Below are 26,354 nucleotides of genomic sequence, written 5' to 3'. Positions count from 1 at the left end.
CACCTCATGCAGCTTTGCGTGGTCCATACAGGAAACGCCCAGGTCCTCTCAGATAAGTACTCCGAAAGCATCTCTCTTTCAAATAGCATTTATAATTAGCAGCCCGATTTTTTTTCCTGTTTCTCAAAATTAATCAGCCATATAGATCAGACTCCAGGCTGCATGGGTGTCAGAGCCTTGCATCCAGGAATGCAGCAACCAAACCACGCAAGTGGCCAACTCACACTGAGCTTCCAACCCACGTGCGGCCAGGGAGCCTGCTGTCCAGGCTGGGCGAGGAGGCAGGATGCCAACTGGCCACAGGGCTGTGTACCGAGAGATGGAGACCAGACAGCAGGCTCTAGCCGTCCCTGGAGAGAGAGTGCCCATCGCTGTGGGTGGGACAGGCGAGAGGCACAGGGTGAAGCACAGGAGGGGATCTTGCAGGGGCGACACCAGTACGAGGGCTGGCCTGGCAAAGCGTGGAGGCCGCTGCAGAGGCCAGCGTTACGGGCAGTGGCTGGGCCAGTTTGGCTGAAGAGTGAGCCCTAGGAGGTGGCAGGGACGCTCAGAAAGGCATGGGAGCATGAGCACCAGAGCCAGACTCTCGCCCTGCTCATCCCCACGCTGGCCTCCAGGGGCAAAGCAGCAAGGTCCACCCCACGGCAGGACGCTGGGCTGGGCTGCGTCCTGACTCAGCCGACATGCCGAGCTGTGGTGGGCCTGGCAGCCTGCTCTTCCGTGAGTGACGTGCCATGCCATCTCACGCCAACAGTGCCCGCTGTGACCACTCCAGTTGCCCATCCTGCTTGAACGGTCTGAGCTGTCAGTGCTTGTCTGCGTCACTTGGGCTTCTGGGCCTGGGAGGGGCACCTTCCTTCCTCCCACACCTGGGAAGCCCTCATCGAGTGTAGGGGGAGACAGAATCTCCGTGGTTCTCAGATGTGTTCCGAGGAACCCTGGATGCCAGGCAGGAGGGCAGGAAAGGAACTGAAGGATGTAGGTGGGGCCAGGTGGCTCCACCTCCTCTGTGGGAGCCCCAGCCACAAGGAGGGGCTGATGGAGGGGTGGGGCGGGACCCTGCACTCTGCTGCCTGGCAGCACAGGGACCATGCTCAGGCCAAGGGGAGGGTCAGCACCAAGCCAGGCCCCCATCTGACTCTTGCCATGTGCCCTGGCAGGTGCCCAGGATTTCATCTTGGGGCCATGCTGGGTCAGCCTCTTGGGTCAGGTGGAAGGGGGTGGGTGGGAGGGGGCGGGCAGAGCTCTCGGTTCCGGCGCTCACCCTGCTGTCTTCCCTCCCAGGGCGATCAGGACGACCGCTCCTACAAGCAGTGCCGGACCTCCAGCCCGAGCTCCACGGGCTCGGTCAGCCTCGGGCGTTACACCCCGACCTCGCGGTCGCCCCAGCACTACAGCCGTCCAGGTACTCAGCCCCCAGGGCTTCCTTCACCCCTGGCGAAGCCGCACTTCTTGTGGGTTTTCCTCTAGGCATCTGTCTCTTACTTGATGCAACTGGAAAAATGGCAGACGGGCGTGGGATTGCCAGTGGGTGATGGAGAAGCTGTCCGTTTAGCCCCATGAAGAAAAGGCTCTGTCTTGTCTGGGTGGGGAGATTAACTGCAGGGGCAGCTGATTAACCTGCTGGTTAGAAGAGGCGTCCTGTGAAACACACAAGGCAGCACTGAGACTTAGAATCTAGCTAATGTTCCCGCGGCAAGAGACGTGAGGAAGACAAAAGAGCGTCAACAGTGGGGGACCAAAGTCAGTCAGTTCCCAGCTCACGTGGGTCTGGCAGGGGGTCTACTGTGAAGGCAAAATCAATGGCCAAAACATAGACTCAGAATATCCATTGACACTGCACCTGTGGCTGGGCTGGTGGCCCCAAAGACACTGTCCCCATGGGAAAATTGGCAAGAGGCCACTGCCAGGCTCTCCCAGGGAGAAGCCCGTGGAGGGTCCTGTCTACCCCGTCCCCCCTCATTCTCTGCCTGGTGCCCAGCTGTGTATTGCTCTCCCTGAGCTTCTCAAACTCCTTGTCGCCCTCAGAGTGTCAATGCCACAGGGATGCTCCCCACAGACGCTGCCTTTTTGAGGGATTTCCCCAAGCTGATTACTCCTTGGCCAGCTGTTGCATGACTCCATTTCACATCCATGGACTGTAGCTCTTATTTTTGCAGTCTTTGCAGAAAAATCAAAACTCACTCATTTGCAAAGTTATTTTCATTGATTCATGGCCATGTACTCAGTACATCCTGCTCAACAGATGTTTGGAAAGTGGATGAGTGCATGAGTGAATGAGTGTGTGAGCTAATAAGTGAAGGGATGAATGAGGGATTGGGTGAATGAATGAATTAGAGAATGAGTGGCAGAGTGAGTGAATGAATGAATTAGTGAGTGAGCGGATGAATGAATTACTGAATGAATGAGTGAGTGAATGAATGAATGAATTAGTGAGTGAGTGAGCAGGTGAGCAGGGGAGTCATGGAGTGAAGGGCACTTGGTCTCTCTGAGCGCCCCTCTGCTGACCCCTGACCACCACAGTTTGGGTCACCTGGGCCTGTCGGCTGTGCCTGGCGGGTGGTAGCCCCAGAGAGCCAAGACCTGTATCTCAGCTGGGCAAGGCCCTGCGATGCTCAGGTGACAGGCTGCTCCCCGGGCTGGCCAGCTGCTCTCACCTGGCTTCTTGATCCCAAGGAGCCCCCCAAGTGGGGCGGCGGGCAAGGCTCAGGGGGCCAGCAGCTCCCGTCCAGCAGCCCTGGGGGCCGCCACCCTGTCCCCCGGAGGGCAGGGCTTCCTCACTGGGAACCCGGAGCAGGCTGGCCTAAAGCGTATCTGGTGACTCCCCTTCAGTGCCTCAAAAAGGTGTGCGTTCCTCAGGAGAGGAAGCCCAAATGTTCCTAGCAGAGTGGCACCTAGGAATATTTTGTGGCTTTGTGGCGGCGAGCGCGGGGCGGACTCTGACGTGCTCTCTGTTGCCCCTGCAGCTGGTACTCTGAGTGTCGGTACCAGTAGCTGCCTGTCCCTGCCCCAACACCCAAGCCCTACATCCGTGTTCAGACATCATTACATCCCCTACTTCCGAGGTAAGGCGCGCAGAGCTGCGGCCGCGGGCGCTCGCAGGGCGTCCGGCCATGTGTCTGTGTCTTGCTGTCCTGTGTCCGCAGCATGGCTGCCCGAGCCCTGTGTCTCACGCCCGTGCCCCTCGCTGTGTGTCTCGTGAGTCCAGCTCCGTTTCTGTTGGTGTGTAAATGTTCCTGGGAGGAAAACGTAGGTAACTTGTGTCAAGGAGCCGGCGGCGAGGAGTCGGGTGAAAAGCTGCAGGGAGAGGAGGCTAGGACGTCCCCAGCGCCGCCCTGGGGCTCTGTCCTGAGAGACTTTGCCTGAGTCAGCTCATTTATTTCCCGCGTCAGCTCTGTGGGGCGTGGGGACTGCGGCCGAGGTTATCACAGCAGAAGCAGAGGCCTACAAAGGGCCATGACATGTCCACGGCCTCAGCGGTCGTGGTGGCCGGGCCAGGATGCGCACCCTGCATCCTCTGACACCTGCCTCTTCCCAGGGTGCAGACCTGCCCACCATCCACATCCCCGCACGGACATGTGCACGTGCATTGCACCAGGAAAATGGCCAAGCTCCTGTTTTCCCAAATTCCATGGACTGAATTGTGTCCCCCCAAATTCATATATTGAGGTTCTGTCCCCCAGTGTGACTCTATTTGGAGAAAGGGTCTCCGGGAGGTTTTTAGGGTTTCCTGAAGTCATAAAAGTGGAGCCCTCATCCAGCAGGACTGGTGGCCTTATAGGAAGAGGGAGAGACCCCAGAGGATGTCTCTCACTGTCTCCGCGTGCGCTCAGAGGAAGGGCCACCTGAGGACAGAGCAGCTGTCCACAAGCCAGGACGAGGGCTCTCGTCAGAAACCCGGCCTGCCAGACCTTGATGGTGGACGTCCAGCCTGCAGAACTGTGAGGAATAAATGTCTGTTGTTTCAACCGCCCAGCCTGTGGCTCTTTGTCACGCAGCCCCCGCTGAGTCATACACCGTAGAAAGACGCTCAGGGCGAGAGAGGAAGCAGCGACCACGTTCTTGCCGATTCCCCGAGAAACGCATTCGGTTCCCCGTTCCTAAGAGCTGCTGAGTGGAGAACGTCTCAGGGGAACTTCTGTCCCAAAGGCCCTGGGCGGCAAGGCGAGCTCCATGGGGTCACGCCGTCATTTGCCGCTCGTCACACGGGCTCCCTGGAACTCGTGCAGCTCTCCCATGCCCATCATCATCACGTGCTCTGCATGAGCCCCGTTGTCTTGAGAAGAGAGCCCTGGCCGTGGCGACCGCCTTCCACTCCTCTTCATGGACCTGTCCTTACAGCTTGTGGTCCTTCTGGACTTCTGCGTGGCACATGGGCATCGTGTGACCAGAATGTGCTGTCACTCAGAGGCAGACAAGGCTCCCCATAAAGTGGGGTGAACTGGACTATTAGACAAGTCATGCAGGTCCCCCCAGGAGGTGCCCACCCTTTGCTGAATCGTCAGAAGGCCCCGGACACGCAGCTCTCTTTCTGCTTGCTGTGGTCTTGCTCTGGTGGGGCTGGTCCCCCTGGGGGGTCCCTGGTAGAGGTGTGGCCCAGAGACGACACCAGGCAGTGGGACACGCGCTGTCTGGGCTGCTCCGGCCTCACTCCCCAGGCAGCCCCCCGTGAGCTGGGCTGACTGCCTGGGAGCCCCTTTGGCAGAGACCATCCAGGTTGGGGCCTGGGGTCAGAGCAGACCCTCTGACCCATTCCTCCTCTGCCCCTTCTGAGTCTCTACCCTAGAGTTGTCACCACTCCAGAGTGAGAAGAGGCCGGGACAGGACCTCAGCCATGGGCAGGCCCCCTGGGCGGCAGCCCCAGGCCTGCAGCGCCCCGTCCTCAGCCACACGAGAGAGGGCCAGGGAGGGGGGCCGAGGGAAAGGCAGCTCTGCTCTTCTTGCGTGGGAGCAGCGTGGCCCTTCCTTCCATCCCATGGGGGAGACAATGCAGACCGGCCCCCACCCACTGCCCACCAAGACGTCGTTCAGAAACTGCCTGTGTCAGAGCCTGTCCAAGGGCATCCCCGAAGTTGGGGGCACAGTGCCCATGCGATCTGCTCTGGGTGGGCACAGGTGCTGGCCCCGTGGTGGGTCCAGCTGCCTGCGATGCTGCTCTCTGCCCTGGTTTCCTCCTGGTGGCTCTGGCCACCAGTTCCCTTTGTCCAGAAATCAGACAGAGCCTCCTGCCCTGCTCTCTGGTGTGGGACGCAAGGGAGCCGGCACCACGGCTCTGTGCCCTGTGCAACTTCCAGGGCTGTCTGTGAGCTTGGGAGCATCCAGCCTCTTTCCAGAACTCCCCCCAGAAGAGCCTGGGCCTCAGGAAGCAGCTGCTGGCCTGAGATCCCAAAGCTCTGTGGCCAGCGCCCAGAGTCCGGCCTTCGTCCAGGAGTCACGTCCATCGCGGGTCCTGGGTCCACCTCTGAGGTCACCAGTGAGGGAGCCCGTCCTCTCCTCCTCAGCGCCTCTCATTCAGCCCCGTGGGCTCCAGTATATCTTGGCCTGTGGTCACTTTGGTGTTCAGCTGCGCCAAGGGCCACCTGCCCTCCTCTCAGCTGGTCGTGCGGCCAGCGTTCACCCACACTCTCAGCAAACGTCTCTCCTGGTCTCTCCTCACGGCATCCTTAGCATGTGGAGCTCCTCCAGGCGGTGATTTTCCCTTGACTGACGCTGTGGGTGGAGGGCTCCTCTAGGAGAGCCATGTCCTCACCCCAGCCAGTGTTCCCCTGACCTGGCCAGGTGCTGACAGAGGCCCCTTGCTTTCCTCCTTTCTCCCCACGTTTATACACACCTCCCACCATTTCTCAGTGCCCAGGGCCACCCTCCTACCAAGACCTGCATGCAACGTAGGTGCTGGTGGCCATCATTTCCACTTTAGCATGAATTTCAGTCCCCGGTGATCTCCGGGGGCGGAGTAAGGTCAGCTTGCCCTCTCACCTGTCGAGGAACAGGCTGCAAGACAGGCCGGTGTGGAGTGCCCGGGGTGGGGGCGGGGGGGGCAATGCTGCTGAGACCCCTTCACTGGACAGCTACAGTCTGCTGACTAGTGAGCCTCCCCCAACAGGGAGTGAAATTGGGGGTCACCAGGTGCAGAGCCCCAGGTCACGACCCGCGTCCCCACCCACTCACTGTGCACCATGGGCGTCTCTTCTTCTGGCCCCAATCCCTGGGCTGCCAACCTTACTGGGTGGTTGTGGTGGACGCCTCCGCCAGCATGTGAGCTGCACAATGTGAACCCCTGCACGTGTCTTGGTCATTGTCCTCACGGGCCCTTTCACAGGGCTGGGAGCTGGGCTTGCTTCTGGTCGTCTTGAGAAGATTCAACAGGAGGCAACTGAGAGAGCGCCCGAGGGCCAAAGCTGGAACAACTGAACGACAAAATGAATAATGTAGTATTGGATTGTGAGCCACAGTTAAAGTAAATATTCATGAGTCCACACTGATGTAAACAAATGACTGAGCAAATAAACAAACGGGGGAGAAGAGACAAACCTGTGTACGGAGGAATTCCCAATAATGTGTGTGAACCCTCCGCCCTCCAGGAGGGGCCCCTACTCCTCAGGGCTGGGCTGTGCCCCGGGACCTCCTCCCAGGGGACCGTGTGGGAGGGGAAGAGAGAGGAACTTTCCAGTGGAGATGCCTGGCCAGCACGACCTCGGCCAGGGGTCAAGGTCAACATCACGGTGAGGGGTCATGTGGACGGCAGGTGCCCTTGACGAGACGGGGGAGAAGACATTCACCTCTGTGGTCCTCCTCAGAGAACCAGGGCCTCAATCCAGTCACAAGAACATCAGACGGACCTCAACTGAGGGATGTTCCACAGAACACCTGAGGGGGATTCCTCAGAAAACGCCAAGGTCACGAAAAACCAGGAGAGGCTGAGAAACTGTCACCACCTGAGGGGCCCGAGGAGGCCCAATGTAACGTGGTGTCCTGGACGAAGCCAGGGACAGAAAAAGGTGTTTGGTAGAAATGGTGACGTCTGAATAAGGTGTGGCGTTTGGATCATAGCAACGTGGTGACGCCCTGTAGTCTCACAAGATGTTAGCAGTCGGGGGGACTGGGTGTGGCGCAGGCAAGAACTTTCTCTAATGCCTAAAACTGCTCTGAAATAAGTCATTTACTTAACCTAAAGGAAGAAGGTGCTTTTCAAAGGCCAGGCTCCCCTCCGCCAGCAGGCACCCTCCGGGGCATCTTTGCCTTCTTGCTGGAGGATGCTGGAGACCCCTCCCCAGCGGAGGTCAGAAGCCGCCTCAGTCCTGAACCACCTCCAGGAGAAGCCAGGAGCCTCGTCAGAAGGGGTGTCTCCGCCCTTTCAGAGTCACCACACAGCCAGGCTCTCCTCTGGTTTCCTCACATCCATGGTGGCATCAGCTGTTTGGGATTTTTACCACTAAGGCCCACGAGGGAAGCTGGCCCCTAGAGCAGTGACCGGAGGCTTGCAGGCTGCACGGTGACCCGGCTGGAGCTGGGCCTCACCGGGACACTGGCCCCGAGCCCTCCCAGCCGTGTCCGTCCTGCAGAAGGTGGCCATGGTGGTGCGTGCCCTGCGGGGCTGTCATGGGCATTCTGTGAGCTGGGGCAGGCAGAGCGCCCCGAGTGGCCGCGTGCAGGGTGGGTGGCAGCCGTGCATTGTATTGTGATGAAGCCACACAGTGAACTGGCAAGGCCTGAGTCCAGAGAAGAGAATGGTCAGCGGTGGGCTGTGTCCTCCGGGAAGGCTTTGCACCTGAGCCTCAACCCAGAAAGGGTCCGGACAAGTGGGGAGACTGGAAAGGGGGTTCTGGGTGGGGAGGGAGGAGGAGGAGAGGCCAGGAGGAGGGGATGGGAGCAGAGGTGTCCTGGGCTGGGACCAAGATGGCAGGGTTGGGTGACTGCTGTAGAGGCCCCTGGATGGCAGGAGTGAGGTAGGCGTGACGGACCACCACATCCGTGTCCCCTGCTGCCCCTGGGTCTCGGGCCCCCGAGCACCTGATGGAAGCTGTGGGGTGCAGATAAATATGCGTATGTGCACACAGAATCTTGCTGGTGACGCAGGAGGACACGGCTCTGCAGGCTTGGGGACTGTGGGGGAGGGGAGTCTTGTGACGTGTTAGAGTCTGCAGCCCCCTGGACAGGAGCTGGGTGGATGAGGGGTCATGAATTCTGGGCAGAGGGAAGTGAGCCGTTGGAGGCCTGGACTGAACAGGCTCCGCCCTAAGTGAGCACTCCTCGGCTGTTCCAGAGTCCACGCAGATGAGGTTTTTAAAGCCCCTGCTTCCACCACATGTTGCTGTGCCTGGGGATGGACGAGTCACAGCCACGGTTGGTGGAAGGGATCCGCAGTTTCCTTTCCATGAACGTGGGTGTGGTCTCCCTGGGGGCTCCAGAACAGCCTTCTCCCCAGGGAGGTGCAGGACTCTGGACTGGGGTGAAGCTCGGCTCCGGAAGGCTCTGTGCTGCTCTGGAGGGGCAGCTATGGGCAAAGCCGGGTCCACGCGATGAGGGGAGGCCAGTCATCTCCCTGGAGTGCCGTCAGCCCTGACAGGTGATCCTCGCGCCCAGGTGCGGGAAGATGCTCGAAGCTGTGGTCAGCAGCTCCACTTGTGGCCTCAGCCCCGTTTGGGCCATGGGTTGTGGTCTGCTCGGGCTGAGCCCACCCTGCCCTGTGTGCCCCCGCCCCAGTCAACAGCTCTCTCTGAGCCACGTCTGCCGTGCCTTCCTCGTCAGCCCCGCTCCCAGGCCCCGGTGGTTCACCTCCTGGTCAGGCACAGCGCTCACCTGCTGGGAAGTACTGTGTCACCACCATGTCACCTCAGGGTCCCGTGGCTTTGAGCAGCTGCAACTTGGAGGGGGTATTTTCCAGTCCAGGGCACCCCTTTTCCCTGCCACGCTGTCATCTAACATGGCAGAGGGTGTCCTGAGGCTGACGGGAGAGGACATGAGTTGTGCCTTATGAGTGTCTTACCTCATCATCCAAAGTGTCCACCGCACATTGCATCCTGTTGGTCACAGCATTCCTAAGTAGGTCTGTGTGGCTGGGGGAGGGTCGCCCAGGTAATTCCGGCTGTCTAAATTTGTGACTTGATAATCCAACCTCATTGGTAAAGCAGAAATTACAAATCCAGGTGGGATAAGAAATTGGATCCAGAATCAGAGGATTCTTTCCATTTAATCTGGCAAAAAATACCTTTATTTAGGAATGTGGCAGCTGATTAATACTGACTTTCTTGTATTCTCCTATAGCTAGTAAAATTTCATTCAGTGGATTTTAAGGACAGATTTCAGTGAATTCTAGCCCTTTAATCCTAATCTGAATGGCTAATTTGTGGGTTCTCCAAGAAAGCAGCATCTTTTTATACAAGGATACTTAGGAAAGGAGGCCTTAGTTTTGGTGAATTCGCGATGTGCTGGGTTCAGACACCAGCCCCGGCAGAGCAGCAGCCCGGCTGTGCGGCCCTGGGAGAGGGGGTTCTGCCCAGACGGCCGGGCCAACCTTTCTGGGACCCAGGAACAGACAAGGTCTTTGCCCTCAGCGCTGCTGTCCCTTCCCCATGCCAGGAGGGGTTGGCCAGAGGTTGGATTAACAAGCCGTTGGGCCCAGTCTGGAAATGTCAGTGGGGGCCACACTCCCTTCCTGGGCAGAGGGTTTGGGCGGCTCAGGCAGTGAGACGGGGCTTACTGCGAATTAGCTTTCATGCTTGAAATACTCTGCTTTTCCCTCTTGCTCCTTCTGTCTGCTGTCTCTGCTCTTCCGTCTGGAGGCAGTGAAAGTGGCCGGAGCACCCCCAGCCTCTCGGTGCTCTCAGACAGCAAGCCTCCCCCCTCCACCTACCAGCAGGCTCCTCGCCACTTCCACGTCCCAGGTAGGCTCCCAGGACGCGCGGGTGGGCGGGCTAGCCGCGCCGACCGCCTGTTCGTGCCTGCGTTGTTCCCTGATTCCCAAGCCTCTCCATTCCCCCTCGCCAAATCCTGAGATTCCTTCAAAGTCAGCAAATGGGTTTGCACGTCCCCAAATTAGTGTGTGTTTGAGTTTCCCCAAAGCCCCACAAACACCATGGAGTTGGTTTTGCCCTCCTGGGAATGGGCTGCAGAGAAGGGGCTTCTGGGTGGCTGTCGCTCGCCCCCACTCCAGCCTCCTCTCTCCCTCTGCCCCCTTCAAGCCGGGGTGCTGTCCGGCCGAGGGAGGCTCCATGGGGTGCGGGGGTCCTGCGGGTACCGGAGCCTCTGCGGTGACTCTGCCTGTGGGCGATGCTTGCTGCTGACGATGGAGACCATCACAATGTGCCGCTCACCCTGCTCTTCTCTCCTGTTTCTTTCTTCTTTCCCAGACACGGGCGTAAAAGATAACATCTATAGGAAACCCCCCATCTACAAACAGCATGGTACAGTCGGATTTCCTTTGCTGCATTTCCCTGCATGCCTGTCAATACCGTTTGCTTCTGAGCGCTTCCTTTTGTTGTGTTCTGATCCTCGATGGGAGGGCAGCCGCTGAATGTTAAATGCAGGTGCACTAGCGGGCTCCTGAGAGGCCCCTCGTGGATCACAGTGGAGGGTCGCTCTGCGTAAGGACAGCGCTGCCGTTATAGGCCTGAGCTGATACGCACCCATGGGGCTGGGAAGGGAGCTCCTAGCCCAGAGCTGGTTTCAATGGCTCTGATAATGCAACTTTAAGGGAAGCAGCCAGACTGACTTCAGCCAAGATGGTGAGGGACCGACGCTTCTTAGACCTCAACCAACCCAGACCAGTCACTGAAAAACAGAACAAACCAGAATCAGTCATTCCTTCCTTCATGAGAATTTAAGTCCTGTGTTTTGAGGATTTCTGACGATAGAATGAATGACTCAGGCTTCAGCTGAATGGATTTCTTGCATCAGCAAATAGGGGCTGGAGATGTCTGGCGGCCTGGGTGTCTCTCGGCACCCTAGTTCCCCTCTCAGAGGTCACCACCCACCTCTGTTCCGCCTGAGCCTGCCAGGGACAGGTGCACAGGGAGCAGATGGCTGGGTGATGAAGCGGGAAGCAGAGGGCTCAGGGTCTCCCCTCAGCTGCTTCAGGGAATCTCTGGGTGATTTGGGGCACGTTGCTTCCCCATCCTGAGCCTCTGTTCCCTCAACTGCAAAATAGGACCGGTCCCTCCACCCTGCCCTTCTCCCAGGCGGGTTGTGAGCATCGGAGGGGATAATGAACGTGGTGACACGTTCTAAACTGTAAAGTGCTGTGCACATGGGGAGGATTGTTATCAAGTCGCTGGAGAGATAGGAAGAGGGGTTTCCGTGTGTAAAGTTCTTGTTCGGTGGCACCCAAAGAAAACAGCCACTACCGTATTCACAGCTAGATGGACAGATGTAGATGGAACCTGTAAAAGTGTGCTTTCTGTGGCTCACTGACAAATCAGTGGTCTAGTTACACAACAGAGTTTTTAAAATTTTCTCCTTGATTGCAATAGGGCCTGTGCTTTGTATATTTCTTCCTCTTCTCGAGAAAGAAAAAAATGAATTAAAACTCTTGGGTTTCCAGAAGGTGATGACTTTTGCCATTGCCTCTCAAGCAGGAAAGCTTAGAGCACAGATCCTCTGGGTGGGGACCAGTTAGCCTCCAGGCCCTTAGAGATTGTCCAGACCAGCTCCCTCTTGTTCCAAGTGGGGAAACTGTGGCCCAGCCGGAGGAAGGAGCAGTCACGTTCAGTGCTGTCTTTCCGTCAGGGCGCCCAGGTTCAAGGTTGTGTGGAGGCCGTGTGTGCTGTCCTCGTCCCGCAAGTGGGATTGTCCATCTTGGGCTTTTACTAACCTCAGGCGTGTAATTTACACACATGGTGTAGGAGGGGTCGACCCCTTAGGAGGGGCTGCAAATCAGATTATGACCTTGCTCCCCAACCTCTGAGCAGCCGGATCTAAGACCAGCGTTCCCTGAATCGTCCAGCGCAGAGAGTCAGTTTGACTGTTACCCATGTTGGTCTTTGTGTTGGTTTCTATTTTAATCTGGATATAAAGGCCTCTCCTACCCAAAGGCAAGCCAAGTTGTGTTTGACTGAACCCTGAGCGGTGACCCAAACCCTTTTATCAGAATTTTGCCTGGAATTTTGGCGTATTGATTTTTTTATAAAATAAATTTTATAGAGCGCCTACTCTCTGCCTAGCATCCAGCCACATTCTGGGGATAAATATGAATAAAGTCTGTCCCTGCATGAATATAATGGGGGCCGTGAACTGAGGGCTTAGCTTGCAGTGGGACCTTCTGGATCAGGTCTCCTTAGGCCACCCCCAGAAAATAATGGATGCATTAGGGTGCGTTTGGTTTCCAATACGCTTTTGAGATGCTTGTTTTTACAAGATTTGAGATGCTTTGGTTTTACAAGATTTCCCCCATCCACATAGAATACGTCCTGTTGGGTGGTGTGTGTGCATGTGTGTGAGCATGCACGTGTGGACATGCATGTGTGTGGACATGCATGTGTGTGGACATGCATGTGTGTGTTTGAAGCCCACATGCAGCCCCCCAACGCCAGCAAGTTGACCATCCCGTCATCTCAGGAGAGAGAGGAACACAGCTCAGACGTGAGAAGCCATCATTCTAATCTCCACACTTTCCTGAAACAAACTCCGGGTGGCGGCATTGAATCACTGGGCCATTTAATTAGTCTAACATAAGATATTCAACAAGTCAAGAATTATGCTTTTTAACTAATGTATTTACTTTTCAATTCTCTATTACCAACTCATGGAAAGTTTTTTTTCTTTTTTTAATTAGCATCACTGTTTTCTGATGCTCGAGTCCCATTCCTGTTTTTGGGAAATGAGCCTCCAGCCGTGAGGGTGACCCAGGTGGGGACACTCGTGCTGAGGACAAGGATGATAGTATTTGCATAGCTGCCATCGAATGCGTCACTTCTGGGTGCTGGGTGCTCGATAAATGACAGCTCATTTCATCTTGACACCTTGACTCCCGCGGAGGCTGCTATTATTACTATAGATGAGGAAACTAAGGCTGGGGCAGTGAGGCGACAGCTCACTGGCCAAGCTGGTGTTTACAGCCAGGTCTGCCTGACCCCCGACCCCTGACCCTACTGCTCTCACTTCCAGCATTGGGCTCAATGGTATTTTCTTGTGCTACGTTGGTTCCAACTCTACTTAGGTGCGATTTAATGGCTCTTTTTTAAAGAATAAGAGAAGAAAGGAAGCAAGGGGAAATGCTTGGAAAAGGGAGGCAGAGTGCCCCTGCAGAGTCAGAGACAGACGTGGAGTAGGCTCGGCGGGGCGGGCGGGGTGGCCAAGGGGGCCTCCCACAGCCGGGACTCAGCCTCAGATGCCGCCGGGCACGGTTTGGAGCTCTCCTGAGCCGTCTGGCATCACTCGCGGTGTTTAAATAGACAGTCACCTTTCTGAGGCGGACGGGACCCTCGCCGCAGCCGCTGCTCGTCCACGACAGTGCTGCGACCCCTTCCCCTCTCAGAGCCCGTGTCCTCCTCGGGACCGCGGGCCTCGAGGCCACCTCGCTCCTGGGCTTCCAGGGCATTTGAGTGGGGCCACGCTGATGCTTGGCCCAGGGCCGGAGGCATCTGGCGGTGGATCCTCTCTGCAGAGTGGAGCTGGGCCTGACTTTTCAACTGTTTAAAATGGATTCAAGAGAAAAAAATAATGCCTCTCCCAAATTTCCCAGGAAGTTGACTGTCCAGATGCAGGGACAAAACCTGAATGCCACCAAATGTTTGGTTCCATCAGCGAGCGAATGCGAGCCATCAGGCGGCGCCGGGCGCCGCTCGCTCCCACCCTCCCAGCCCCAGAGCCACCCCAGCCACATGGCGCTGTCCTTCCTCTGGGGTCATTTCCAGGCCGGAGGTAGCGGGAGCCGTGGTGTCCTCCCGACTCAGCGCGTGAGGAAGCCCAGTGTGGGCTTCACGTGCCTGTGTGGGTTTATCCAAGGACTATTTTGGGGGCACCCACTGTGTCCCAGTGCTGGCCGCCCGGGTCACCAAACGGCCTCACTCCCTGGAGCAGACATTCTCGTGGCTCGACCATGGGCAGGTGGTTGAGGATACGCTGAGCCGCAGGCCTCCAGCTTCCGGTGCCCATGCTCTCGACACCACATGCACTTACACACACTCACCTGCATACGCACATTCACTCTCACGTACACACTCACACAGTCTCACACTCACGCACACACACACATACACACTCAGTCTCACACTCACACACACATTCACGCTTACACATACACACATTCACTCTCACACAGCACTCTCACACTCAGTCTCACACTCACGCTCACACATTCGCTCTCACATACACATGCTCACACTCATGCTCACACACATTCACTCTCACACACAGTCTCACACTCACGCTCTTATACTCTCACACACTGATAGCCACACACATACACACTCATACAGACATACACACATGCTTACACTCACACACTTAAGCTCACTTACACACATATACACTCTTGCACACACATACACACTCACCCCCCCCCCCCAGTATAATTCCAATAGGATCTGAACTGTCGAGACGGTTCCCTTCGTCTGCTCGGGCTGCTGTGGCAGGATGGCACTGACGGGCGGCTTCTATACAACAGGCGTGTTGCTCTCGGCTCTGGAGGCTGTTAGTCTGAGATCAGGTCTCAGCACGGTGGGCTCTGCTGAGAGCTCCCTGCTGGGTGCAGGCGGCCGTCCTCCTGTGTCCTCACGGTGGGGAGAGAGCTCTCTGAGGCCCCCTTTACTAGGGCACTGAGCCCATCACGGGGGTCCACGTGCATGGCCTCATCACCTCCCAGAGGCTGCATCTCCTGACACCGTCACCTTGGGAGTCGGGGTTTCAGCATCTGAATTTGTGGTGACACAAACATTCAGTCCATTGCAGGCCTTCTCCTGAGAAGAATAAGAAAAATGGGGCTTCTGAGGGGTAGTAGGCAAGTGTGGAGGATACAGGAGAGAGGGCCCCCAACCCCCTGTGGGAACTGTCCAGAGCTTCTGAAAGACGGGGGCGCACGGGAGTCATTTCTGCATCCCGCGTCCAGCATGCGTGCACACTGGGCACCCAGGGAAGGGAGGCGGGAGAGGTGGGAAGGCTCAGTGGAGAATGGAGGGCAGATGAGGCAGAGATAGATGGATAAAGGTGCATGGCTGAGTGGACGCGTGAATGGACAGAGGCAGAAAGGAAGGGTGGGTGGGTAAGTGGATAAGCACATAGCTGGATGGAGGAATAGCAAGATAAGTGGATGGATGAGCAGACGGATAGACGGGTAGGTGGGTGGGTGGATGGATGGATGGAGAGTTAAAGGAGTGAGCAGACGGATGGGTAGTTAAAGGGGTGGGTGAATAAGTGGATGGAAGTGGATAAATGGGTAAAGGGATGCGTACATGCAGACTTGTATGCCCAGATATGAATGAATTGTAAGGTGGGGTGTGGGAGGGAGGGAAGGCAAGCTGGTTCTGTGTCTAGAAAGAAAACGAGAGACTCCTACTTCCACTGAGATGCTTCCAACAGTGTTTCCCTGAGAGACACAGGGAGGAGGATGTCAGCCCTTCCCGAGGGGTCCTCATGGCCGATACATTCCCCGGCTCAGAAGGAGCTGCCTTGTAGGATAGGAAAGACACGCTAACCTCAGTTTCTCTGGTTGTCCCAAGTTGATCTGTGTTTTCCCGACACTCTGAAACAGCATGTTACAAAATAGCCTCAAAGTTAGCCTTTTGTTGCTAATGTTTCAAACCCAGAGCTGAGCTCCCCATTCCGTTACACCATCCACGTGTTATCTCATGTGATCCTCACAACTTGGAGGAGTGGCCGTCACTTGCCCATTTTACAGATCGGGAAACTGAGGCTCAGAGCTGTTAAGGAAGCGGGCTGCAGATAATACGAAGTGCCGTGGTCCCGTGCCTTCCTCCCCGGGCTCCCGTTTCTCAGGAGAATCTGCCGTGTGTCTTGCGGGCTGGAAGACTTGGGCTCTGCGAGGCCCTTGGTCTGACGCTGGCCGAGCTGTGCACACCCGGCGGGGCCGGCAGCGTCTGAGGAGGCAACCTGCTCACTCTTGGCGGAATCTCCCGTCGTCAGACGGCGAGGCGGTTTTCTGAGCCCTGAGATAGCTCTGTAGCCGTAGTGTGTCTGCCCCGGCCTGCCGTCCTTGGCTGTGGGACGTCATGAAACCCAGAGCGGCCTCTGGTCCCCGTGGCCTGAACCCCAAGGGCTGGGATCTCACACCCCATAAAGCCTGTGGTTAGAGCCACTTGGTTGTCTTTGCTCTTGCGAAGTACCCCCAGTGCGGCTCCGTTAGGGGGCCCCCGAGGGTTCAAGGATGTGGCTCCCTCACCCTCACCAGCAGGCCCAGTTTGGAGGCCTGCTCTGGGCTGGACAATGGCACTGCTCTTAGAGCTCCAAGTCGCTGCTGGCCTGAGTGACCCTGGAGCTGGCGAGGCGGCCACCAGGAGTCACAGCTGATGTATGGCTGATACTCCAGGGCTCCGCTGCCCACAACAGCCGTTGTCTGGGCAACAGGAGAGCGCATGCTGGTGGGCATGCGTCCACCCTAAGCTGCCTGCCTCCCCACCCCGCCTCCCTCCATCGCTGCGCTCCTCATGCAGGCTCGTCATTAACCTGCCTCTGTGAGCGCGGAGAGCGGGGCTTTTATTTTCACATTGAAAATCACCATCTCTCCTGGAAGGAGAAGAAGCAGGTAGCCATCGGGAGTGACGAAATGTCGGTGTACCCGAATGGTCTTCGACTGTGGCCTTATCTTGTCAAGGTCTCGTAAGCCGATCCCCAATTTCCAAGCTCTCGGGCCTGATGTCAGTCTTGTCCTTGGTGGCGCATGAGGCAGGGTACTCCAAAAGGCTAGCCGGTCCGAGCCCTCCGCAGGCTGCAGGTAAGGAGCCACGTCGGCATGTCCTTACTACGGCCTCGGTCTCCGTGGCCAGTGGGAAGGACACTGGGGGTCTTCCTTTAATTTTTCCATGCACGGGGTCAGTGTATTAGCACAGGATGCCCGGGATGGGTGTTTACGTACTGGACCGGGGCTGAGAGCTGTCGGCGTGCCCTTGTGTGATTTGTCGGATCATATTTGCTTGGGGATAATGTCAGCCCGGCTGGGTGACACCACCCCCCCCAAAAAACATGGAGAACAGAGACGCCTCCTTGCTCAGCTCCTGGTGGTATTCTCGGTGGATGAGTTTTTGTTCTATCGCAGTGAGTTCCTCGCTGGTTGTGTGTTGCACCCTCTTTACTCTTCTTCAGGGACCTTCTCCGATGGTGTGGCTCACCCACGGTCTGTGTTCTGCTGTGGCAGGCCGTGAGGTGGGCCAGACAGGGAAGGACTGTGGAGCCAGAGCACCTGGGTTCAGGTGTCAGCCTCTGCCACCAGTTAATCCTAATCTTGAGCGAGGCACAGCATCTCTCTGAGCCTCAGTCTCCTGATCTGTGAAATGGGTGTGTGGGGATAAGCGGTGATGTTCAGAAGCACCTGGCTGAGTCTGACACGGCAGGGGCCGGATGACTGAGACCTTTTCTTGCTTTAGAGTTAAACTCCGGAGGTAGAAAGTGCGTTCTTCAAAATGCCGGTGGCTGCATCTAAACACGTGACTCCAGCTCTCTGGGTGGGGGCTTGGCCGGAATTTGAATTAGGCCTCCCTTCACACCCCTGCTCTTGATTCCAAGCACTGTCACGTGCAAAGGCACACAGCCACCCCCCCAGGCAGCTTCCTCCAGCTGGTCTCGTGCCTCAGCCCTTAAAAGGCACTCTCCTGGTGACCTTGTCTTTGATGATTTTCCATTTTTGAGCGTAACTGTAAAGTGGGAACTGTGACGTTAAAACCCAGAATAACTGGTGTGTGGCCTTGACAAGTTGACTTTTCCCTTCCAGCTGCAAGGAGGTCGGATGGCGAGGATGGGAGTTTCGACCAGGACAACAGGAAGGTAATGCAGGGGGCAATCTGGATCAGAACAGCCTCGGTCGGAAAGACAGCTGGTTTGTGGGGGCTTCTCCAGTTTGAAACTCAGGCTCCTCCTGTTAGGTTCTACTCCTTAAGGGCCCAGCAGGGCCACATGGAGCAGGAACTGAATTTATAAGCTGGTTCCAGCGGCCTCCTTCTTACACTCAGGACTAGCACATCAGCTGCCCAAGGCCTTGCGATGTGCCCGTGCACTTTGGCTGTGGTTCTGTAGCTGAGGCCGTGTCTGAAACGAAAGGGAAGTAAATCACAGTGCGTTCTCGGGGCGTCTGGGACGAGCATTCTGGAACAGGCGCGGCACCCACTTTCTGTAAAGGGCCAGAGAGTAAATATCGTCGGCTTTGGGGGCCATACCGTCTCTGGGGCAGCTACTCCGCTCTGAAAGCAGCCAGAGTCGAGACACAGGGAAAGGGCACAGCTGGGTCCCAACGACACTTTAATTGCAAAAGCAGGCTGTGGGCAGGGTTCGGCCCACAGGTGAGTTTCCTGCCCCGGCTGGAGAGCTAAGCCCCGCTTCGCTTGTCTTTAAGGAAGGTGGGTGTGTGTGGAAAGACCCCAAGGCTGGGTCACCTGGCTCTCCCCGTGTGAAGCCATTTGGGGCCCTGGCCTCCCTGAGCCTCAGTTTCCTCATCTATAAAATGGGGCAATGCCGTTTCCCCCAATGCTTTACGTGCCTGTAGAGCGTCTCGACAGCTCACACTAAATGGTGAGATTTTTCTTGAAAGCTGGATTTTTCACATATTAAAGTGTCTCGTGGTAGGTTCAGCTTGTAGCTTAGAATTAAGGAACCTGCTGGAAGGTTCTGATGAGATGTTTCCACCCTCGCAGAATGACCTTGAAATTCACGTGACGTTTCTTTCCCTCAGCAGAAGACCAGCTGGCTGATTCTCAAGGGGGATGCAGACACGAGGACTACCTCTCCAGACCTGGACAGCCAGTCCTTATCCCACAGCAGCGGGACGGACAGAGACGCCCTCCAAACTGTGCAAGGCGACAGCTTTTACTCACGTGAGTGGTTCTTTTGAGCGCAGAGCTGTCAGTGTGGCCAGAGGCCTGGCAGCACAGGGGCCCACCACTTGAAGCCAACCCCCCAGGCCTAAGCCTTGCTTGTTACAAAGCAGAAGAGCACACCAGGTAGGAGGGAGGCCCCTGGGGCCGTTGGCTCCTTTCCCTTGGACATACGCTCCTTAGCTAGTGTGCTGTGTGCGGGCCGTGCCAGTGTGTCTCCAGGACACTCCGGAGCTGGCAAGAGGGCACAAACCCAATTCTGGCTCCTGGGTTCTTGGAAAAAGGGCTTCCTGGGCTGCCAGGCTGGCAGGGGAGGGCCCATCTCCCTCCAGAGCAGACGTGAGCATGGTCCAGGCGGGCGAGTCCAGACTCGGAGCCATGACGGCATTGTCCCATCTCCTGTGCTTGTCTTGAGCAAGGGACCCAGAGCTGGGACTGTACCTCCTTGGGGAGTCCGGGAGACGAAGTGACATCTGTCTGACCCTGGGGGTCATGGCGCCTGAATTAGGAGGGACCTTCAGTTGTAGGGCAAAACTCCAGATTAGCTTCTTCGTTCCCAGAGGCTGTAAATCGCAGGAGAAAACAGGGGCAAGCCGCGTTCTGATGGACTCCGCAGGCCCCCGACGCAGTCGCTGGGTCCCAGCGGGCTCAGGCTGGTTTTCCCTGGGCAAGCTTGAGGCTGAGCTTGGAAGCAGAGGCCAAGAGGGGGTGGATGAGGGCATGAGGAAGCAGAGGAGAGAGGCTGGCTTTGCTGTGAGACAAACCCAAGTGCAGATCCGGGCTCGCCCCTGACCGGCCGAGTGGGCGGGGGTCCAGTTACACCCGTTGCCGGGCCTCGGTTCACCTGTCTGCCTGGCCAGGTCGTGAGAGACCCAGAGGAGGTGACACATGTACACAGCCAGTGCCCTGCCTGGCCCATAGTAGATGCTCAGCCAACACACTGTTATCATCGTCATCACCATCCTCATGACTCTAAACTGTAAACCGTCTCACAGATGGAAGGGGAAAGCGTTCTGTTGTGAGAGGAAAGAGCGAAGAATTGGAAATTGTCATTTGTTAAAGAATAACTCTAAACGAAGAAAGGTATATTGTTTTGTGTATGATCTTTGTAAGCAGGTGTCTGTACCCCACCCCGCGCCCACCTAGGGGCAGCTGTCTAAATGTCGGGATCTCTGTGCTGGCGCACAGGGCTGATGTCACCATGGGAGGCCACACCAAAAAAATCCCCCAGAGGGACTCGTCTAAGATGGTGGCAGACTCCTCCTGGAGCGGATCTGGAAGGGATGTGGCAGGCTGCCCACCCCACCACAGGCAGGGCAAGGGTACAGGGCTGGTCCCGGGGCCGTGGGCAGACTCCTGATGGGGCAGTGGCCGCCGGTCCTCCAGCCCGTCTGCTCCCAGGTGCCCACTGGCCCCCGAAGCACAGGAAGGACTTGCACGTGGACCCTGGCCCCTTGTCTGGACTGTGGGCCTCGCTGCTTTGTGGTCCCATTTTTCTAAGGGCAGTTGTGTTTGGAAGGTGATAAACTCCTGCCGCACAGCTCAATAGCACCCCAGCAGCCCTCCCGTGCCTTGGGGGCAGCAAGGCAGCAGCCCCGAGGCCCAAGAGCTCTCGGGAACAGTACTGGGGGTCTCAGGGTGGTCTTTTCCTGCTTTCAGTCCCTCCCTGCTGGATGGTGGGCGGGCTTTCCTCTGCAAGGCTGCTGCCAGGCCCATCCCCTCCCCCGGACCCTCAGGGGAGGCCAGCGGCTGCCCCAGGGATGCCCGCTTGTGTTTGCGGCCTGCCTGTGGCTCAGGGCTGAGGGAAGATGGGGCACTTGTTGGGGGGAAACCCGGGCAGGAGGCTGGCAGCCCCGTGGGGACCTCACTGTGCCACTGACCCTCCTGAGCATGCTGCCTTCACCTGTGTGCCCCGCCTCCTCATCTGCACATGCCCCAAGGAGGTGCCCTGGGGTCCTCCCAGGTGTGGCACAGGTGAGAGACCCTGCGAGGCCCACAGGCTGTGCCAGCTGTTTTGATCAGCTGACCACACAGCTGCCGGGGCTTGTTTGTCAGCTCCGCCCCTCGCTGTTGCCTTCCCATCACCAGCTGCACCCACAACGCAGAGGGGAATGCGGCCGCCTCGCACCCAGGCCGCAGCTGGCCTGCAGGAATCCAATGCCTGTGCCAGAGTTCATGCTCTAACCTGGGAGATTCCCCCCAGGTGCAAACAACGTGTGTGTGGCCCTCCCTGTTACGGATGCTTGCTTACGATGACCATAATAACGATTCTGTCATGCCTTCGCTTTCTACTGGTGATCTGACATCGATTCCTGTGCTGGGAAACCCACTGTGTCTAACCATTGCCACTGTGCCTTTGTTTCTGTCCTGATGACATTGCCTTGCTTCCTGACATGCATGGAAATAGCAGTGAGGGACCAGGCTGCTGGTGATGCCTAGACCTGGCATGCCTTGCTGTCTGACAGCCTCTTGGACAGTTTGGGGGGGTGGGCAGCACTCATAAACGGAAGGTTCCCACCCTCTTCTTGGGGTTCCTTTGAACCTCACCAAGTGGCCCCCAAGTGTGAGTCCTTTCACACCAGTTCCATTTGCAAACAACCGTTATTGGACGAAGCGTTTGCCCGTAGCAAGGCACGCCCGCCTGCATCCATGGGACGTCCGGCTGTAGCGCGCCCGAGGAAGGTAGGATTGTGACGCTCAACACAGTGGGCGCTCAATAAATGTTTGTTGAATTGAGATGCGTTAAATTCAACGGGTCTTTATTGAGCAACCACTCTGTGCCAGACGCTGTGCGGGGCGCCGAGGGGGAGACCACGAAGACAAGAGCAGCCCCTGCTCCGGAGAAACATGCGGGAGCCGGGAGAGGCAGGGACGCCGATGGGAGCAAGCGCATGTGCGTCCCACCATTGCCGGCGTGGGGTCCTCCGAGAGGTTGCGGGGGTGGGTCACAACCTCATCCCACTCATGACACCATCAGCACATCTCACCTGGGGCTGGATTCATCACTCGGTCACCCATCCGTCCCGCCACCAAACATTTATTGAGCACCTACTATGTGCTGGACACGGTGCAAGGCAGCGGAGAGGCAGTGGTGAATATGGCCCTATCCCCGTTCCCCAGCAGAGAGGTCGACGACCGAGCAGCAGTGGCAAACCAGTGTGACATCCCTCTCCTCTACGGCAGTGGCTCCCAGCCAGCACTGCCAGCCCCTCCAAAGGGGGCCTCATATTGAAATACGTACTGTGTGATGGACTGCTGTTACTCCCCACTATTCTGCACAGAGGGCATTATCTGGACTGTGCATGCAGAAGGTTATATTATCCATGAACCTGATTTCTGCACAGGAAAGGGATGGTGTTGATTTTTTGTCAGGAGAAGAGGGTCTTGAGCCTTATAGGATGAGGCTCCATGCCCCCAGAAGGACACGAGGCGGTGTGGGCCCCCTCCCCTTCCTGGACCCTGAGGCCGGGCCTGCTGCTCCTCTGGGTCCCACCTTTCTCACCCTTCAGGTCCTATCCTCTCTTTTGAGGTGCCCCGCTGGGTGGTCAGAGGTGTGTCAGTGTAAGACAAACCCCCTGGCTGGCTGGAGGCCCCACGAGGGGACAGTGACCCCTAGAAAGGACCGTGCACTTCTGAGGGGAGCAGGCCCTTTCCTGAAATCGCAGCCCGTGGGACGTGGGAGGAGGGAGCTTGGAGATGGGGGTGAGAAGAGCTCGGACTTAGAGACCCAGGCAGCACAGACGGGGGTCCCAGCGCGTCCCCGACCCTGCCTGTGGCTTTGGCATCTTGTGTCACCCTCCACGTGCCCCTCTCTGTGGAGCCCCATGTTGGATGGGACATCCCTGTCTTTGCCCGTCACGCACCCCTGCCCAGAGATTGCCTCCCTGGGTCCCTCCCAGTGCCCCCTGGAGTGAGGGTTCCATTTTCCTTTCCCTGCCGGCAGGAGGCAAGTGGTGTGAGGCTTGGTCAGAAACAGCCTGTCTCCTGTCCCCCGTTATTTATTCCTCTGGAGTTTCAGGCTGAGAAAAAGCCGTTCTCACGTCTCTTAGTGCATAGTTGAACAAAACAGGCGCCCGATGTGCTTTCTGCCAGTCTCATGAGAATATCCGGCAGGGTGGGCAACATGCCTAGTGTGGGTGTTGTGACCTGAGGACCCCAGGGTAGAATCTGCAGACATCACGCTGGAAGAGCATCAGTGCCATTTCCTCATGTCACGACAGATGAGACAAGGCCCAGAGAGAGGGCGTGACCTGCCCAGCCTTCAGCTAACACTTTGTGAGCGCCTTCCCTGTGCCAGCATCTCCCAGGTGCGGGGGGGTAGAGCAGAGCCCAAAACAGACAACATCCCTGCCCCAAGGGGCTGACATTCTAGTGGATGGGAACACACAAAGCAGTTAAAAAGCACGCTGTATTGGTGCCCTGCAGGGAAGGAGGCCAGGAGATGCTGGGGGCGGTCAGGGAAGGAAGACGACGTCTGAGCCAGACTTGAAGGAGAGGCAGTAGGAGGCAATTGCCATCATCCAGATCATGGGAGGGCATCCTGGGGGGCTGTGTCCTGTGGGACATATCCTGGGGAGTGTGTCTTCTAGGAGCGTCCTTGGGGTTGTGCTGGGGAAGGGCGTTCTGAGCAGCACAAACAGCACATACAAAGGTTTGGAGGCAAGAAGCAGGGTGGCCGCTGAGAAGCAGGGAGCCAGCGGGGTGGCGAGAGGGACTGGCCAGTCGCGGGCTGGACTGCGAGGATGCGAGGAGGTGGGGCAGGGAGGGAGAGGCCTGAAGGAGCTGGAGGGCTCAGCTCTGACCACTCTGGCGTCCAGCAGGTGGCTGGGTGCTCGCCTGGTGCAGACACTGCTGGGGAGGGGATGGCCAGTGGGCCTTTCTGCGAGGACTTGGCCTCCAGCTGGAAGGACAGCGTGCCCTCTGCCCCCTGCTCATATCCCGCCCCAGGGAGAGCAGTGGGACCTCCAGATGTCAGGGAGAAGATCCTTGGCCCAGGAGAATCCATTGTTGGCCCCTCACTGGTAGAGACCACCCCCAAGTACAAGAGGGGGGCACCCCTGCGCAGAGCCCACTGCTATTCACTGGGGGTTGGCTGGGGAACTCTACTTTTAGCAAAAATCCCTGTGCCCGTGTGCCTGGCAGCCTTGCCCACAAGCCCAGGCCCTGGACAGGGTGTGGCCTCTGATTTGTGGGGCAGGGGGCACAAGCCACAGGCAGTGCCCACCTCCCTCAGGCGTTCACGATGCAGAGCCGACATCTCAGGTCACATCTCTCAGGGCCTCCTCTGTCCCCCTCCAACTCTGCCTTGGGGTGTCGGGACGCCCCCACCCGGCTGAAGCTCTGCCTCCCCTCCCGCAGCCCCAGCCGGAGCGCTTTACCTGCAGCGCTCTGCGTGCTTCCTCCCCTGCAGGCGGCGAGCTCCTGGGGAGCAGAGCCCAGGAGGACCCCCGTGTGTCCCCTGCGTGCTTGTAGTAGCTACTCACTGCATGCTCGTCGGGGCGGGGGGTGTCCAGGGCTTGTCGGGGCAGAGCCTCCCCTCCTTCGTGGGACCCCTCGTTCCTCCTGGTTGGTGGGGGAGATGAAGCAGGCCGTGGCTAACACAAGGCAGTGACGGTGTGCACGAGATCGCACGAGGGGTTGGCAGAGAGTGCTAGGTCTGGGTCCTGGTCCACCCAGGGTTGAATCCCAGTGTGTCTCACTGTGTGACCTGGGGCAGCAGAGCCAACCTCTGAGTTTGAAATGGTGTCATCTGTAAAAATGGGGATGAGCCAGTCCTCCTGGCAGGAAGTATCTGGGCTTTGGGGCTCACCGTGAGCATCCTGTCATCCTATGGCCTGAGCCCTGGGGGCTGTCCTGGCAGAGCACGGTCAAGTCCACAAGCCTGGGCACCATGAGCCCTCAGCAGCCCTCTCTTGTTCCTTCCGAAGCCTGAAGCTCAGACCGTCCAAGGGGCCTCCTGTTCAAAGTGATTCGAGGCTGATGGGGTCGCAGCCCCCTCCTTCCTCAGATGGGGACACTGAAGCGTCAGAGAGGGGACCCAAACCTGTGCAGGGCCACACACTGCAGAGTTATGCATCATCCATGCCTCTGTGACCCCAAAACCGTTCATGGTTCTGTTGAAACCTACGAAGATCTGCCCAGGGGACCGGCTTACCGAGGGGCTGTCCTCAGAGTGTCCCTAGACGCTGTGGTGATGAGCTGCGTGTCTCTGGCTGCGTCTGGAACAGTCACCCACCCAGCAGGGCCCTCTCTTGGCGTGTCCAGCAGTTACTCTAACCTCTGATGAGCCAGCCTAGAAGAGGTACGGACCCAAGGAGACCATGCTCAGGGCCAAGAGCAGTCCCAGCATAATGCTGAGTGCACGGTTGCCACAGGTGGGCTTCTAGGAGGAGGTGGCAGCAGAGTCTGATTAGGCTGAGCTTGGACATGGGGACTGGGTGGGTGTCCAGCGCTTAGGGCCCAATGAGACTCAAGGTCGTGTTTATCCAGCTGCCACCCTGATCCAGGTCAAGCGCACTTGCCTTCTTTCTGGGTGCCTTGTCTCTCTCCACTGCACACACAGAGCCGCGCACTCTTAAGGCCATCTGCCGCCGTCTGACAGGCAGGTCCCTAGGAGACCCTCACACCTGCAAACCCCCAGCAGGGCAGGGCTGCCGGAGCAGTTGGGGTGACCGGTTCCCAGAGCCAGAAGTCCTGGGCTGTTATTCCAGCCTCGTGAGTAACCATGGGACCTCCTATGGGTCACTTAGTCTCATTAGGCCTCAGCTTCATCACCTGTAAAATGGGCTCGTGTGTAATGCGTAGGCTCGTGGGGGTCAAGTAAAGTCTCTGGATGTGCGGAGGGACTTTTTACACCAGTAGTTCTCAGCCCTGGCTGCACATGGGATCGCTGGGACCTCCAAAATCTAAGGATGGCTGGTCCCACCCCAAGAGAGACCAATTTTAATGGGTCTAGATAGCAGCCTAGGGGATGAGAGTGGAGACCCCTCTCTCCCTGCTCTGCCCCACTAAGTACTACTGAGAAAACCCACCGACAGTGCAGCAGACGATCACAGAGCTCTGAAGGTGGAGAGAAGGGGGCCGGGCCAGGGACCTCAGGACTGGAGGAGCTCGTGTCTCCCAACTCCCGTGCGGTGGCACGAGGTGACCGGTGGATGTTTGCCTCCCTTGGCCACACCAGCAGGGGTTGAGCAGGAGGCCCTCTGGCACATGGCAGCCTGGAGAGGGGGCCCAGGGACACACTCCCCGTCCACGGCCAGTGTCCCCAGCCCATCTCGGGGCACAGCACAGCCAGGGAAGCACAGTTCACCCCACAGGCAGTACCAGCGACACCAGGTGGACTCAGCAGACCGGAGGAGCACGTCCACAAGCATTCTGAAA

The 26,354-nt window shown here is 57.7% G+C and overlaps 1 protein-coding gene across 50 annotated transcripts in view; it reads left to right on the top strand.

Annotated features, from left to right (window-relative positions):
* The window catches only part of ABLIM2 (actin binding LIM protein family member 2), a 156,863-nt gene that overhangs the window by 108,364 nt on the left and 22,145 nt on the right, over nt 1-26,354 (top strand). For 9 of the 50 annotated variants that reach the window (XR_011538362.1, XM_070613401.1, XM_070613358.1 and 6 more), the window contains 7 exons: nt 1,285-1,405; nt 2,967-3,065; nt 9,783-9,884; nt 10,350-10,403; nt 16,766-16,885; nt 17,879-17,931; nt 18,833-18,974. Coding sequence is in view for 48 of the 50 variants with exons in the window: in XM_070613401.1 (XP_070469502.1) it covers nt 1,285-1,405; nt 2,967-3,065; nt 9,783-9,884; nt 10,350-10,403; nt 16,766-16,885; nt 17,879-17,931; nt 18,833-18,974 (691 nt within the window). In the remaining 2 variants the exon portion in view is untranslated. Of the gene's footprint in view, nt 1-1,284; nt 1,406-2,966; nt 3,066-9,782; nt 9,885-10,349; nt 10,404-16,765; nt 16,886-17,878; nt 17,932-18,832; nt 19,007-26,354 lie in introns of those variants that run through there. The other 41 variants (XM_070613367.1, XM_070613377.1, XM_070613388.1 and 38 more) reach the window with 9 other exon arrangements.

This window comes from Equus przewalskii, chromosome 3 (assembly GCF_037783145.1).
Source record: "Equus przewalskii isolate Varuska chromosome 3, EquPr2, whole genome shotgun sequence".
Lineage (NCBI taxonomy): Eukaryota > Metazoa > Chordata > Mammalia > Perissodactyla > Equidae > Equus > Equus przewalskii.
This window is presented reverse-complemented; position numbering and strand designations above follow the sequence as displayed.